The sequence below is a fragment of the Rattus norvegicus genome, chromosome 6 (genome assembly GCF_021556685.1).
Source record: "Rattus norvegicus strain SHRSP/BbbUtx chromosome 6, alternate assembly SHRSP_T2T, whole genome shotgun sequence".
Classification (NCBI taxonomy): Eukaryota; Metazoa; Chordata; class Mammalia; order Rodentia; family Muridae; genus Rattus; species Rattus norvegicus.
In genome coordinates, this window is record NC_141539.1 from 111,573,266 (window position 1) to 111,589,896 (window position 16,631).

Genomic DNA, 16,631 nt, shown 5'->3' on the forward strand with positions numbered 1-16,631 from the left:
TACAGAATTCTGTATGAAGTTCATATGGTGGCATCACCCTTGCTGTGCGTGCATGTCTGTCTGTCTGTCTGTCTGTCTGTCTGTCTGTCTGTCTGTGCCTGTCTCTCTTTCTCTCTCTCCTGGCTTTTCCAGATTGGCCTCAAACTCACAGAGATCCACCTGCCTCTGCCTCCCAAGTGCTGGGATTAAAGGTGTCACCAGCACGCCTGGCCTGGCCTTGCTTCTTTACACACTCATGTCGTTTGGCCCAGGCTGCTTTGCTCTACTTCCCATATCTGTTCTCAGGAGTCTGCTTCTTTGGGAGGAAAATGGGAAAGGCCATAACTGTCCAGCTGCCCACGAGAGTCCTGAAGGTGAAGAAGGAAGAAGATTTGGCATCAAGAACACAAGTGAGCAGGTGGACAATGAGGAGCCTCGCTCTCCCGGTCTTGAGCCGTCAGAACAGTGGGTGGAAAGGCAAAGCAGGCTACCATGTTCCTGTGTTGGGTACAGAGGGTTTGGAGGGTAAAAAGGTTCTTAGGAAAGGTCAAAGTACAAAGATGGATCAGAATAGAAGGTTTCCCTATTTATTACAAAATGCATTACACAAAAACAACTGACCAAAATGTCTAAAAACAGCCCAGACTCTTCCAACCTTCATCCACTTGTAGATAAGAGGAGCCTGGTCCTGCTCGAGGGCAGCCCTTCTCAGAAGAACTGCCTGTGCCTTGGCTGGTTCCGAGTCTTGGGTCCAGCGTAGAAAGGAGCCCAGATATGTGCTTAGCCCCATGAAGCAGCCCTTGCTTGCAGCTGCTCTGGGCAGGCAGCAGCTGCAGTTTCACGGTTCTGCTCCCACCACACAAGTCAAATCAAGGAATGCAGAGAAACAAACAACAAAAAGCAAAAAGAACAGAAAATGGAGCCTGGAGGGGTTATAGCTAGGGGGAGGACACATTAGGGAGCTTCTCAAAATTCCTTGACTTTGAAGGTCTAACAGAGTATTTTTGAAATGACTCTAAATTATACATACATGTTATGTAATTTCTTATTAATACCTTAAAAAATTTAAAAACATAAAAAAACCCCAAAATCAAAAAACAAAAACCCTCTCAAATGCTTAAGATGCTGAACCTAGAGAAGGAGCTAAGGATGCAGCCAAAAGGAAATGATTTAAGGACAGAGGGTGAATAAAGAGAGCAAAGGTGGAAGACCATGATGTTTCAGAGCTGGCAAGGTTGGCCTCAATTTCTTTTCTTCTGTCTGGATACTGGTTCTGCTTCTAGGTACCGGAGCCCAACTAGCATACCCAGGATTGAGAAACCTTAAACACAGAAAAGATTAATGGTGATAGAAACAGCACCTCACGCCCAGCGCAGCCTCTGCACCAGCCCCGCCACTGAAGGGGTCTAGGGTGGCCCAGCGCTTACTTGCTACCATCAAGGGTGCCAGCACACCAACTGTGGGAGCCGCTGTTCCAAATACAAACAACTCCGAGAGGAAGTGTCCCAGGGCAAGGAGGAATGTCCACAGTGTGATGTGATAGAGTCTGCAAGGGAACAGACAGACATGGGAACCAAAGTTACTGCACTGTTGGTGCGGAAAGTGTCAGCTGATATGACACAACTGTAGTTGAAAGGACACACGTTCCTCAGACACACCTGGCTACTTAATCACATCAAGTTCTCCTCTTCTGGGACAAAAGGTTTTGAGGCATGGGCCAAGCAGCCCGAGTGGGCTTCTAGGACTTGTTGAGAACTCCACTGTGGAGAGTCTGGATTGCAGTCTGGGACAGTGCAGCAATTCTGGACTAGGGTCACTTATGTACTCAGTGCAAAGCAACAGACTCAGCAACCTAAGGCTACCCTAGCAGGTGCCTGGCTATGTGCCAGCCCGTGCTGTATGCCGGAACCATAAATGAATATACTGAACGGGGATTGGGTAGCACGAGGCTTTTAGATGCGCTTGCAGTACACGTTGGCTACTTTATGTCTCAGCCTAAAGTCTGGTCTGAGGAGGACATGTAAGAGTCCCAGAGGAGAAGAACTTGTTCATCGCTTTTGATAACAAGGTGGTGGCTGACCATTGAAATTTTAGATGTCTGTGTTGTCTTTTTTTTTTCTTTCTTTGTAAACTATGAAAAAAATTTAGTAAACACTCCAAGATAGTGAACTGTGACAAGGACTGAGCCCTTTCAGTTTTAATACTTGGACATTTTGGTTTAGATTCCTTTTTCTGGTTTTGGGGATCAAACTCAGGGCCTCATGAATGCCAGGAAAACATTCTGCCTCTGAGCTAGGCCCCCAAGATGGGATATTTTTACCTTAAAGAACTAAAAATTGAAAACATTTATGCCCGTAGCCTGCCCTGACTGTCTTCTTCTCCTCCCTTTTCTTTCTAAAAGAACCAGTATCTTAAATTTGCTTTTTATAATGCTGGTGCATGTTGTTGTTTGTGTGTGTGTGTGTGTGTGTGTGTGTGTGTGTGTGTGAACACAAGGTGATTCTGAATTTCCGGCTAGAGAGCTGATAAGCTCAGATGCACGTCAGAGGTCTATGGATCAAAGTCCTAAACCAGAGAGGACAGAAAAGCATTTGCAGCTGCTCTGGGTCAGAAGAAGGAACAACGAATGGGGGGAAGAGGATGACTTCTCTCTGTTCACCTGGAGCACTCCACACCCCCGATACCCATCAGCAATTCTTCATGGTGGTAAAAGGTCCTCAAAATGATTAGCCGATTCTCCAGCCTTTTCATTCACTCTGAGAGGTAGAACAGCTATTATCATCCCTCAGACCGAGAACACAGTAATCAGCCTGATTACCAACAAAACGACGAGCAGGATGTGTTTTCCTTCTTGACCCCAGGCAGTTTCCACTAAACCATCCTGCTTCTAAAAATATGTGTTCGCAATCTAGGACATGTAATTCAGTTTCAAGTTAAAAAAAAATTAAAAATAAAGATGGAAAGATCAAAGGCTAATAGTCTTGCTTTAAATCCCACTTGAGTCAGTCTTCCTCTACTTAAATTAATTGGATTTTTTTTAATATTTAGACTGCAAGATCAGTAATAAGAATCACTAACCCCTTTCCCCCAAGGGGTTGCTAAGAGACTCAAAGTCATGTAGGTGAAAGTGCCTCACAAAATCAGAGAGGAGCCATAAATATTGCTTCCTCTCTTCCCCCATGCTGAAGGGAGGGACAAGATTAAAAAGATTTCAGCCTGAGGTTGGCCTTTTGACAGCTTCACCCAGTGAACTGAGCAATGACTGCTTCTACTTAGCCAGTGGTGATTACCGCAGGGAAGAAACCTTGGGCTCCCTCTAGTGGCCAGAACTGAGTATGGCATCATCACCTCACTCAAGAGGCGTGTGTTTGCCTCTTTCAGTTTCTTTATATTTATGGTTTTTACATGCAGGTTTATTGTAAGCTGCTCTAGGGCAAGTTTCCTGGCCCCAGGGACTGAGGCCAGGGGAGTTGCTACGGGAAGAAAGAGAGAGGGGAGAGGGAAGAGAAAGAGAGAGAATGTGTACAGAGAGAGGCCAGGGGAGTTGCTATGGGAAGAGAGAGAGAGGAGGGGGAAGAGAAAGAAAGAATGTACAGAGAGATTTTTTTTTTTCATGGATTTATGATTAAGGAGGAAGGTGCAAAAGGTGTGTATAGGACTAGGGATGCAGCCCAGAGCTTGAGCATTTGTCAACCATGCCCAAGGTTCTTCATTTGATCCCCTAGCACTGTGAAATGATACCAAACCAAACCCTGAGGGGCTCTTTAGTAGGAGAAAGGTGTGCTCTAATGAAGGGGTCTGACACCATTTGGTATGGCCTGGTTTGGAAGGAATGGTTCAACAGGCCTCTCATTTTCTATGTGCTATGCTAATGCAGTAAACTGAATCAACAGGTACCAAGAGCAGGACAGGGCACATGTCTGAATGTGCCCGAGGGGCCTGATTGCCAGCAAAGGGAAGCCAAAGGCCTTCTTTCCCTGACGTACGTTTTGTTGTGGATGTCAATGGCACAGAGGCAGCGAATCACTGAAGAGAGCAGCGTCCAGATCCCAAAGGTCCGGGCTTGGAGGCCATTCACTGTGCAGTTAAAAAGAAGCAAGAGCTGTGAGAAGGGACGGCTGAGGTGAGCCTTGTTCTAAGCTAGACTGCTTTCCTGGTGATGCATGGTGATGCTGAGCCTGACCCCTCCGTCTGGGCTCCTGGGGAATGGAAGGAATTCTGAGTGCTGCTCAATCCTCTTCAGATGTCTACCATTGGAAGGGAATGCAACAGAGCTGGGTTGGAACATACAAGATGTCTAGCAGAACCAATAGATCTTTTTTTAGATTGCTAGGTGAGACCGGATGCCAGCACCAATGTCGATGTCTTTAAGACATGGTTTTAAGAGGTCTGATATCTGCTCTACTGGGACAGAGTTCCAGCCAGGGTGGCTTCTTGTGTACATGGAAGTAGAAACAGGCACTATTTCTCTGGGGTTTGCTGGGGCCACCCATTCTTGGTGGCTTCACTGTGATGCTGTTGTGTTAACTATCTTGCCCTGAGGTAGCAATGAATATCCTAGTAAGAGCACCAGTGGAAGGGGAAGCCCTGGGTCCTGCTAAGACTGAACCCCCAGTGAACTAGTCTATGGGGGGAGGGCGGCAATGGGGGGAGGGTGGGGAGGGGAACACCCATAAGGAAGGGGAGGGGGGATGTTTGCCCAGAAACCAAAGAATTATTATTAAGTATTAAATAAATTTAAAAAAAATTAATAATAAAAAAAAGTCATTTCACCGTAAGAGTGGCTCTTGACCCTGACTGCTTTCTGTATCACCTGAGGGAGTTTTATAAAATTACCATGTCCATACGACCAGTTACATGGTACTTTCCAGAGGTGAGTTCTGACGTGAGTATTTTCTAGAAGCACCCTGTGTGGGTAACTGAACTGAAGCAACTCATGGATTTGAAATGTTCAAACACTAAAGGCACAGCTAGTTCTTTTGCAGATCCGTCTCTCACAGAGTAAAAACAGTCTGGTTCAGTTGTAAAGCACCTACTTGGCATAACAGATAAGATGTCCTGGGTTTGATCCTCAGCATCAGCAGTGTGTGTGTATGTGGGCGTGTGCAATCAATGGACAAGACTAGCAACTGAAAGGCTCAATGTTCTCTTGAACTTTAAAAATTCTTTAGTCTTTGGAAATGTAGACAGCTCTACTAAATTTACACCAAAGATCTTTTAGGTGGCGATGAGAAAATATTCGCTATGTCAGCCAATTGGGCAGGGGGTATACTCTTTAGAAACTGAGTTGATGGCTTTTCTAATGAAAGGACTAAAGAAACCCCTCTAGTATGAGATTCCAGTTTAAGATTAAGGGAAAGTTCACATGGCTCCCTAGAGCCCTGTTCCATGTATCTGCACAGGTTTCATGACCACCTGTGAGTAGCAACTAAGAGTTAAAAAAAAAAAAATCAAAATAACCTTCCTGCTCACTTCTCCAGGTTCTCGACTCCCATTATATTTGAACTTTGTTCAAAATAAGGCTCCGCCTACTTAATTCTCTTTCTACCGAGACGTTGCATAGAAAAGAGTAGGTCAGAGCCTGGATCTGGGTTAGCTATAAATGTGACAAGAGCTGTCAGCTGCTGTCAGTCAGTGATGTAGCTCTAAGCACCCAGTGTCAACAGGGTGAAAGTGTCAACTGCAGAGGACAGACATGCAGGGAGAGCTTGATGAGTCGAGGGGGCACTGTGAGCCGGAGACCTGGCTTTCAGAGAGGAACCTGGAGCGATGTGGGGGATCCACTCAGGGACTACGGAAGATCTCGGATGAGTAACTGTCTACCTGTTACCTGGACTAGGACCATGTGTGCTGATTTCCAATGAGGACTGAGCTAGGATAAAAGGCTTCTTTATGACTTTCTAGCAGCACTCCAGAATCAACACGCTATCCTATTTCCTTGCTTGCCCTCATGCAAGTGCTTCTGAACACACAAATTGTCCTGAGTGGAGGCAAACGAATGGAGAGGTATCCAGAGAAGCTTGAGGAAAAAAAAAAGAGTCAAGTGTTTCCTGCAAGTTCTATTATTCTACTGCAGTGGCTCTCAATCTTCCTAAAGCTGTGACCTGTTAATACAGTTCCTCATGTTGTGCTGACCCCCAACCATAAAATTATTTCATTGCTACCTCTTTAAAAATCATAATGTAAAACTCTAATATGCAGGACAGCTGATATTCGACTCCAGGAAAGGGTTGTTTCACTCGCAAAGGGTTATGGTCCACAGGTTGAAAATTGCTGTTCAAGTGGCTACCAAGACTAGATTAGGCATCAGAAGCACCTGGGTATTCTGGAACTGCATTCCCAGCCAGACTTAATAAGGAGCCTGGGTTGGTCAGATATATGGGCGACTTTGGAATTAACGGCTAGGTCAGTGCTACACAGAAAACACTTCTTTACATTCTTCTCATTATTTTAATTAAATTTTTTTTTGACATAAGATCTCACCAAGTTGCCCAGTCTGGTGTTGAACTCTCAAACTTGCCCTACCCTCCTGTGTGCTGAGATTACAGGCAAGTGCTATAATGCCCAGACAGTTGTGACTTCTTACCAAGGTTTGGTTTGCCAGTGTAGAGCTTTTCATAGAGAAAAGTGTGGTCTCGGAAGCTCTGGAGCGTGTTCCCCATGGCTATGATGGACACCATAACCAGCCAGCTTCGTAGCACATTCAGGAAGCGGCTCATGACTCCCCTCAAAGAGAGGGCGCTCTGCCTTGGGAACAGAGAGGGCATGCTGAAAGTCACTTCCACATCAACACAAGGGCTCTCGCCTAACCTGTGTCCCATTCAGGAGGGTTGTCCTGAGTGACACCAGTAGAGCACTTCACAAATTCCTCTCCTAGTCCTTCAGCCCCACCCTACTTTCTTGCTACACCACTTTCCTTTCACAAGATGCCTAGCAATAGTTACCCTAAACAGAGGTACGCTGATCTTTGTCCATTGCTACCTCTTTAACTAAAAACCATTAAAAAAAAAAATGCAATGGGTGGAAATGTCAAGTCCAGTGCAGAAGGCATAGCAAGGACGGAAATGGGGCAGTATTCACATTTTTATAAGTAGTCGAATGGATTTCTGGGTCAAGCCTGTGTTCCTGCCAATGCTCAGTTACTCTAATGAGGGTGAACGACCAGTACACCCTGGAGCAAGTGGCACGGCATTTACCTTTGTTCAAGCAATCCCCGAAAGCACAGTATTGCCTAAGTCAGAATGCCCTCTGCTTGTCTGGAATCGGCACTGACTTCATCTCTTCACGCCATCCCTTTGCAAATAGCTCGAGGGTGATTCAAAATCTGCTCAGACACCTGGACACATCCTTCCAAACTCGTAGAAGCTGTATCATGCATCTGAATGGAAGCTATGGTGTAACTCTGACTGGTATTCTTAGTTTTCCTCTGCTTGGCTCCCAGACACATCATGTTTCATAAACTAAAACAATCTAAAAGACTTAAAACACAAAACCTGCCACAGCTTGGTGTTGGGTTGCAAGAAAAGCACACACTAGCTATAGTTACGGAACACTTGCCTCCTACACTTATACTTGCCCCAAGCATTTAACATCCTAGTTCATTCGCTCCCTACATCAGGATAGGCGGGCACTATTAGTATTTCCACTTTACAGATGGGGTCAGAGCCAAGAGCTACGTGATTTGCTTAGGTGACATGGCTTAGTGCCAGGGTCTGTGGACTCTGTTGCAATACTCCCTCACAGAGTGTTTTGATAAAGTTCTCATCTTTACTTATTTATTTACTTAGTTTGAGGCAGGGTCTTACTATGTGGCCAGTCTGGAACTCTACCTAGACCAGGCTGGCCTCGAACTCACAGAGATCCATCTGCCTCTTCCTCCTGAGTGCTGGGATTAAAGGTGGGTGCCGCCTCGGGCAGCGAAGTTCTGATTTTTTGAGGAAGCTAAAAACACCAGCAATGCTTCTGTCTTCAGCTGGTGGAAGAGCTATGTTCTGTACTTTCAGTTTAGCTCAAGGCTCGCTGAGTAGCGATTTCCATCAGATCTAAAGGGATCCCACAGAGACAATTTGTCATGATCACCATCATTTTGGCCCTTCATTTATCTGTTGTCAGGCTAACTGCTTTGGCCTGGAAGCTGTAAGAAGCTATCAGTCTTCCTTTATCACTGTGGCAATATGTTTCAGTATGATCCCATCCTATCCAGCACATATAGGTATCACCTGAAGTGACAAAACAAAACACAAAACAACAACAACAACAAAAAACAACTAAAAAGGGCTCCAGGAGTTAAGGGGTGGATCCTGAGGAAAGAGGTCTCAAACAGACTGTTTTGGCCTAGAGGTGGTGGAGTGCGCTGATCTTCACAGGCACTCACAGCATATGCCAAGATCTACCTCTCTTATTTTCTCCTCTCAACACCAGCTTGGGTTAGTTAAAAAGCTGTGTGGCACTCACATGCACACCACACACACACACACACACACACACACACACACACACACACACACACACATACACACACACACTCCCTTCCAAGTAGAACGTAGAACCTGCACCTTCCATTTCATAGCTCTTAGAAATCCCAGAGCTGATGAAGACACACCAGAACATTTCTGTATTGCTCTACCAATAAAACCGATTTCTCTGTGGAGCTTTTAGGTGGTGGGAGGGGCGGGGTTTACAACATTTATTCCCCAATTTTGTCCTTGCCCAGTTCAGCATGGATGCGATACTAATTAGCAACCAATAAAGGTAGATTCCTATCCTAGTTCCACCACTTAGCTCTGGGAGTTCAGACGAGTCAGTGAGACTCTACAGACTCGGTTTTCTCATCCGTAAAATGGGGATATAAACATCTACCTCGAGGGTTACCCGATAATTACATGAGAAAAAGTTAAAGGTCGTTGCAGAGCCAGTTTCATAACGACTACTCGCTCATCCACTCCCAGAATTTACCAAATCTCCATTTTTCCTAGCACCTCCCTTGGACACCGTTTCTAGACTCCTCCACCATCACCCCCGGTTTCCAGGCAACCCCCATTTTCCAAAATTTTGCAGAGAGTCTTACTCGACTGCAATACCATCACCTACATTCCGCTCCAAATTCTCCTACCTGACGACCCAGTACTACTGCAGCAGAGTCAGAAGCATCCGCAAATCAGCTTCCCAGGAGGTCCCAAGTCCACCTGGGCCACTTGTTCCCGCCCCCTCCCTCAGCCCAGCTCCAGGATTGGGTCGTTTTTGTCAGTTCTCGTTCTGATTGGCTAGGCTGGTTCAGTTCGAGCAGGCGATAGGGAGTGAACCCCTTTGCTGCCAATCAGCAGTTGCCGCCGCCTGAGCCTCTCCCTGTTGCGCCGCTCACGCGGTAAACCCTTCTGTCGAGCGTGGCGGAACTCTGAGTTTGGAGTCAGTCTTTTAGGGGTGGGGAAAACACAGAGAGAAAAGGAGCCAAGAGATCTTCCGGTGACAGCCTGGGTTGGCTCTGGTGACTGAGCGCGCCGTGGTGACGCCATCCGTCTGCGCCCGCAGCTGAGCGTTGTTCGCGCCGCTGGCGGGCGCCTGCGCAGTGGCTCCGAGCGGGCGGTTGCTTGTTGGTTGTTGTAGTAACGGGGGAAGCAGCCTTCGGCGGCTGCGTTGATTCCGGCTGGGGAAGGAGGAGGGAGGTGAAGCTGAGCGTGGTCCCCGCCTGCCGGCCCCGAGCCATTAGAAGATGAGACAGGTAAACGCCTGCGCCAGCGCGCTCCGGGGAGATGCGCTCCAGGGCTAGGCGGGCGCCGCCGCGCTTCCCACAGACCCCAGGAGCAGCTGTTGGCTTCCGGGAGCGCTAGGCAGGAGCGCTGCGGCAGAGTCACCGCGTCCTTGCCTGCAGAGCACTTGCGGGGCTGCCTGGGGTTGGGGTGTGCTGGGGTGGAGCTGGCGGCAAGTCCCAGTAGGGGCAAGGACTTCCTTTGGAGTAGTGTCTGTGATCTTCAAGAGCATCTCTCTCGTTCTGCTTCTGGAAGTCAAGGAAAGGTGGGCATCTTTTCTGCCTGTAGGTTTTAACTTAAAAGATTCTCAAGCATTTTGGGAAAGATCGAGAAGTTCCTTTAGGAATCACCCGAAAAGAATCTGCTGAAGATGTGTAGGGTCGGGGTTAGTTGCTGTTGCTTGCTTGCTGCAGTTGCTTTGTTTATTCAGACTCTTATCGTATATGTAAATACACGGACAAGCAAGAGCTTGGAAAGTTGCCCTGAATTGATTATTTTTGAGTAGCGACATTATGGTTAAGCGTTTTCCCTATACATTTCTATTTTCTCTACAACGAACATGAAACTTTTCCTCCATAAAAAGTGTTTGAAGTTAGAAACTTGGATTTGGAAATTTCCTAATTTTAGTGTCTACTTGAGATCCGGATTAAAATGTGTGATTTTTTTTTAAGTAACAGTAATTATAGAGTATTTGACTTCCCCTTTCCCCAGCTATTTATGTGATCCCTGCTGTGGAAAAATATTTTCACTGCCCTTTTATTAATAGTTCAGGTGAATTGGTTTTCCTAGAAACATAGCAGCTTACTCTGTATGCTTGTGGTAAAGACTGTATAAATGTTCACAAGTGTTTTGAACCTTGGATTTTTATTTTGATCCTGGTCAGATTTGTCTAGCAAAGAATTTTCTAAATGTAGACTATCAACTATCCACATCAGAGTACCCTAAAGCCTATCCTTTTTAGTGCCTGCTGCTTTTACTATATAAAACAAGTGAGGAACTCAAATTTAGTAACAGCTTTGTAGATACAGCAGAGACAGTATGTTTAAAAACATTCTTAAGATGGGCATCGTGTCACACAGTTTTAATCCCAGCAGAGGCAGGCGAATCTCTGTGTTCCGGGGCAGCCTGGTAAACAGAGTGAGTTCCAGGACAGCCAGGGCTATACAAAGAAACCTTGTCTTGAACAAAACCAAAAGCTAAGACAAAGATTTCTTGTTTTTTGTGGTATATGACGGATGTACACTGTGACAGACGGTAAGCTTTTAGAAGTTGGATAATACTCAGGAATATATTTCTTTTCATCTTAAAGATTCTTCACAAAACCCTGAAGTATGCAACTGCCTTGTCTTTGAAGTCGTTCAACTTTCTTATAGGAGTCTGTGCCATCCAAATTGTTTGATCCACTGGGACTGCAAGGAAGAAAGGTCTCTGAGGCCTCTGTCTGCTGACTGTATGACAGACCCCAAAGGAAATGCCAGTTGTGATGGCCCGGGACCTGGAGGAGACAGCATCATCCTCAGAGGATGAGGACCTGGTAAACCAAGAGTAAGTGACAGACAGCAAGCCTTAGGGAGGGAGAGAGTTTCTCTTACTCACCTCCAGGTTCCTGCCTTTCTATTGCCTGGCTCTAGCTTCCATCTATGATTGATTCCAGCAAGATCATATTATTTACTTCCTATCATCTGTCAGAAATGTGAAGGGTGGGCTGTTGTGTTTCCAGGCATGTGAGCATGTAAATATCAGCTTTAGATGGTGTAAAGTGCAGGTAGGAGCTCAGGTGTACTTGTTTGTTTGTTTGTTTTGTTTTTGAGGTAGGGTCTCTCATTTCTGTTGCCATGCTCCCACTACATCTGGCATGTGTGTGTGCGTGCATGTGTGTGTGTGTGTGTGTGTGTGTGTGTGTGTGTGTGTGTGTGTGTGCCTGCCTGCTTGAGTTTATGTGCACCATGGGTATTCAGGTTCCTGAGGAGGCCAGGGTGACTTAAAGCTCACTAGGTAACCCAGGGTGGCCTCAAGTGCATGGCAATCCTCCTGCCTCAGCTTCCTGAGTGCTTGGGATTATAGGCATGAGTGAGTCACTATTCTTAGTGTAAGATGTTTCTCAGTCCTTTACAATATGTACTCTGGAATCTGAGTAACTCTCAGCCTGTTTTGAAAGGATGTGATTAGGTTCAAAATCTATAATACACATGAAATTACTTGGTAAAGTTATGAAGCATGCCATAAATGTAAGGCATAGTTCTTATTGGCTAATGCATTTAGGCTTTGTAGGGTAGAAGATTAACGTTATTTGAGAAATAGTTGAAGCATTAAGTTTTGAGGAAAGGCTTATTATTATTAGTTCATAGCAAATACTGACTTGACAGTGTATTCGGGTCACTCTTCCGGATAATTAAATGGGTAATTCCCTCTGGTTACTCTGCTTTATGCACCATTTTACTTCCAGTTTAGTGCCGTTTACTCATTTTAGAAAGTATGTAATGCCAACCAAGATTGTTCTTTTACTCTTGTGTTTCCTTCAGTTTTTTCTTTTTTAAATCTCTGAGAAGTGGCTTAGATGTGAGCACAGATACTCCATTAAAACCCTGACTGTTGCTTATATTCATAAATAAGAAATGCTAACTAGTAGGCTTCCCAGCCCTCATCAAGACTCATGGAGCTTTTGTAGACGTCTACTATGGATTTTTCACAGTTACTCCTGTTTCATCAGCTCATGGACTGGTCTGTCGGAGACTGACTTTCTACTCTGGGAAGCAGACTTAGGGTTTCTGATGCTGTGATGAAAGCACAAGACCCAAAGCAGCATGGAGAGGAAAGAGTTCATTTTAGCTTACATGTCCAGATCCCAGTCCATCATGACAGGAAGGGAGTCAGGGCGGGAACTCAGAGCAGGAACCTGGGGGCAGGAGCTGAAGCAGAGGCCATGGAGGACGCCACTCACTGTTCGCTCACTCATGGTTTCTTCAGCCTGCTCTCCTCTACCACCCAGGGCCACTTGCAGCGGCTGGACTCTCCCAGAGCAATCACTGATTCAGAAAAGGTCCCACAGACTTATCTTCAGGCCTTATTAAAACATTAACCTTATAGTCCTGGAACACCAAACAGCCTGCCATTGTTGGCTTCGATTCCAAAATTGAGATTTCTCCTTCCCGGTGCGTTCTGTTAACAATTGAAGCTAACCACACCGTTGTCCTTGCTTCACATAGCATTGTTTCAGATAACGAGTGTGCCGAAACTATTCTGTATCTTGCTTGGGCACCCCAAATACAAATTAATATATAGCTGTGGAAACTTCCATGTAAGAATGACCTAAGGCTCTTTCAATCACTGAAAAGAAATAGAAATCTTAATTTCTCTTCTACAAGGTAGCAGTCTGTCAGTTGATAAGGCCAGCAGTAGGTACTGCAGGAGCTCCTAGAAAGGCAGGAGAAGAATGAGGTGCGAGCATGCAGCATGCTTAGCAGCAGAAGGCTGAGCTGCTTCTGTCTTTGAGGTGCATATGCTGACTCCCAGGACTGAGGATTTTAGGATCTCATTAAGTCAGCTGCACTGTTGGTCTGTCTCAGTCTGAACCATTTATATACTTCGTTATGGAGCTGGAGAGTTGCCTCTGCAGTTAAGGGCTCTGGCTGCTCTTTCAGAGGACTTGGGTTTAGTTCTCAGCACCCAGGCAGCAGCTTCCAACCTCCGCTTCTAGGCGGTCTGATACCTTCTGGCTTGTATACTAGGTGCACATGCATGTGTGCAGGCAAACATTCATACACATGAGATGGAAACAGATAAATCTCCAACTACTTCATACCTAACAAAGCAACCTTTCTTACTGGATGCCAGTTTCAGGTGTAAAGTGAAGATATAAACTTCCAATTTTTAGTTTCCTAATCATTTTGATTTTTTTCCCTTCAACACCACCTGCAAGTATTGCTATTTTTTGTTTTGTTTCCTTAAAGAGAAACTGTTATTTTTTATTGTAATCAACCTCTGTCAGAGAGCATGGCTTTTTAAAAATCTTTTTGAAGATTAATTTATTTATTTTATGTATGTGAGGGCGTCCCATTACAGATGGTTGTGAGCCACCATGTGGTTGCTGGGAATTGAACTCAGTCAGTTCTGGAAGAACAGTCAGTGCTGTTAACCACTGAGCCATCTCTCCAGCTCCTGAGAACTGGAGCTTAGCATCTATCTCAAGTGCTTTTTGAGTTACTTTACTAATAATTATCTTAGTAATTTGTGTCTTCTTTTATCTTTTCATTGTCTCTGAGTGGAAAGAGTTCTCTATCAGAGATTTGTCTTCCACAGCCAGGACCACAGCTCTTCGCAGCTGTGGATCTGTTTATTGTGGTGCTGAGTCTTGTCAGGCATTCTTAACTGTAGTGTCATCTATTGTTTGTAAATGTGAGGGCACAGTGGTACCAGTCTGTAGCTAGTGCCAGTTTGACAAGGACCTTTGGCTACTTTCCAGGCTCTGCCTCCTTTTCCTGTGTCACTGACACAGAAGGAAATGTGGAGAAACTCTATTTGAAGAGAAGAGGGATCATCTGGGCCCATGCCAGAAGTGTAAAATGTAAAACACATCTGACCTGCGTCTAAGATGAAAAAGTAAGCGTGCATGTGCGCACACACATGTGTACACACACACACACTCACACACAAACACACACACACACTCATAAACGGGCTCTGTGTTGGTTAGGATTTTCTCTTTCAACTTGACACAAGCTTAGGTCATCTAGGGAGAGGGAATTCCAATCGAGAAAACATCTTCATCAGATTTGTCTGTAGGCAAGTCTGTAGGGTATTTTCTTGATTAATGATTGATGTAGAAGGGTCCATCCTGAGCAACCTAAGAGGAGTAAGCCAGTAAGCAGTGTTCCTGCATGGCTAGACTTCAGTTCCTGCTGCAGGTTCCTGCCCTGCTGGAGTTCCTGCCTTGGCTTCCCTCAGTGATGGACTGTTAACAGGACATGTAGACTGAAAGAAAACCTTTCTCCCCCAAGGTGTTCTCAGCGGTTGTGTCATATCCTAGCAGTAGAAAACTAATTCTTCTACTTCCAGCATCAGGAACAGCAAGCATCCAGGTCATTTTACTAGAGGACAAACTAGATACAGTAGTTGCCTTCTTTACTGTAATGCTTTGGGAGCTCAAGGCACGTCCCAAGGATGGCGAGTTTCTAAAACTGGTGTCCTGGGATCACCCATGTGTTATGTAGACAGCACATAATACATTACAGCACAGTTGTAAATTAGGGTTGGGAGGCTAGATTCTGGCTCTGCAGTCTGCGGTCCGGCTTTTGTGATCATGTACGTTTTTTAGAGAACAAGTCTTTTGATGTGGATCCTATTCCATTTAAGGAATGGATAGGCTGGATTCTCAGTTCACTGTGCAGAGCTCTGCTGAAGCAAGCACTGTGAGAAGCAGTCCTTGGAGTCTCTGCTCTTACGCTCTATGGTTGAATGGCCTTAGGCAGGTAACCGACACTCTTCTGCTTCTTGTTCTGCCTCTTGCTGATAGTACGGGCCAGAGGGTAAGTGAAGTAAGGAACAGCTCTCTTTAGTGCCAAGTATGAGGTAGCCACAAACCATAGTCATCTGTGTCAGCTGTTAATTCAGATTTTGAGCTGTGAATTAATGAAGCATTTTGTTATGCCTGTAGGGATCACCCATGTATTATGTGGACTGGAGGCTGCAGGAGAATTCCAGTTTTGGTTTTCCATGCTGAGGCTATTTTGACAAAGGACAACAATATTCGAATAATTGGAGGTAGGTGAAACCTCTCCCGCAGAAAGAAGATGTGGTGTCCCTGGCCACTTTAGAAAAGGTTACTATGACACAGACAGAGAGGACTGTCCATGAGAGCGTGCCTTGGGTTGTTACTTGAAACATTACTCATAGTTTCTTAAATTGTTTCCTGGGTTTCTCAAAATGATGTTTATATGTTTATTTTTCAGATTATAGTTACTTAACATGTACCAGAATTTACCATTTTGACCGTTTTAGAGTGTGCAGTCAGTTGGCATTGAGTTCATTCACACTTATCTCCGGTGTCTAGTTTGAGGACATTGTATCACTGGAGCAGCCACTCCCTCATCTCTATATTGCCAGTGCCTTGTGACTACTGATCTTTGTTTCCTATAGATTTCCCCACTATGCATATCATAAAAATCAGTGGTTCTCAACCTGTGGGCTGCGGTTCCTTTGGCAAACTCTGTGTCCAAAAATATTTACATTGGGATTCATAACAGTAGCAGAATTACAGTTACAAAATAGCAGCAAAAATAATGTTGTGGTTGGGGTCACCACAACATGGAGGACTGCATTAAAAGGCCACAGCCTCAGGAAGGTTGGGAACCTCTGATGGATTCACTGTGTATGAGGCCTTTGTGTCTGTGTCTCTTGTGTAGGCGTTCTCAACGGTTCACTCGTGTCCCTCGTATCCTCGCTGCATTATGATTGTATTTCTCTACCATCAGCCCAGCCTCATAGAGTAGAGTCGTGGGGCCTGCGAGGCAGTAGCGCTTTGTGGTTTTGGTTTGCATTTGCTCAATGCCTGACACCCCTGGGTGTCTTTGCATGTGCACTTGTCTGTCTGACGAGGTGTCTGCTCCGGACTTTGTGCGTTTTACAGACGGAGCTTTGTTGTCCCTGAGTTGAGAAGGACGTCTTTAGCAGATGTGTGCTTTGCTTCCCTACTGTGGAGGTTAGTCTTGCAGGCTTTGCTTTCTCTGAGATACTTTGTCTCAGCAGTGCTTTTCTGTAGTGACAGGATCTGACTTATCTAGTTTTTGTTTTTAGTTATGCCTTTAATGATTGTGTTTGAGTAGACATTGCCTAGCCTAAGTTGGATTTTTCTATGTCTTTTTTATTTAGAACTGAATAGTCTTTGGTCCATGTTGAGTTTGTTTTTAG

The 16,631-nt window shown here is 45.2% G+C and overlaps 2 protein-coding genes across 48 annotated transcripts in view; one reads left to right on the plus strand and one right to left on the minus strand.

Moving 5' to 3' along the window:
* Window positions 1-544: 544 nt before the first annotated feature.
* Window positions 545-9,512, minus strand: Erg28 (ergosterol biosynthesis 28 homolog). 3 transcript variants are annotated; one of them, NM_001106749.1, is given in 6 exon segments: window positions 546-1,300; window positions 1,407-1,525; window positions 3,966-4,056; window positions 6,566-6,726; window positions 7,785-7,920; window positions 9,092-9,512. In NM_001106749.1, coding segments are annotated over 4 exon segments (423 nt in total). In that variant the 5' UTR covers window positions 6,699-6,726; window positions 7,785-7,920; window positions 9,092-9,512; the 3' UTR covers window positions 546-1,220.
* A 29-nt stretch (window positions 9,513-9,541) lies between these two features.
* The window catches only part of Ttll5 (tubulin tyrosine ligase like 5), a 218,128-nt gene continuing 211,038 nt past the window's right edge, over window positions 9,542-16,631 (plus strand). For 32 of the 45 annotated variants that reach the window (XM_087552868.1, XM_087552835.1, XM_087552839.1 and 29 more), the window contains exons 1-3: window positions 9,544-9,697; window positions 11,099-11,270; window positions 15,379-15,485. Coding sequence is in view for 30 of the 45 variants with exons in the window: in XM_087552825.1 (XP_087408951.1) it covers window positions 11,197-11,270; window positions 15,379-15,485 (181 nt within the window). In the remaining 15 variants the exon portion in view is untranslated. 45 annotated transcript variants of the gene reach the window in all.

Coding starts and splice junctions, on each gene's coding strand:
- Erg28 (XM_087552821.1), bottom strand. CDS start 6,698: ATGAGCCGCTTCCTGAATGTGCTACGAAGCTGGCTGGTTATGGTGTCC. Junction 1,526..3,965: donor ATTGACATCCACAACAAAAC/GTACGTCAGGGA, acceptor GTTCCCTTGCAG/ACTCTATCACATCACACTGT. Junction 1,301..1,406: donor GGCACCCTTGATGGTAGCAA/GTAAGCGCTGGG, acceptor TCTGTGTTTAAG/GTTTCTCAATCCTGGGTATG.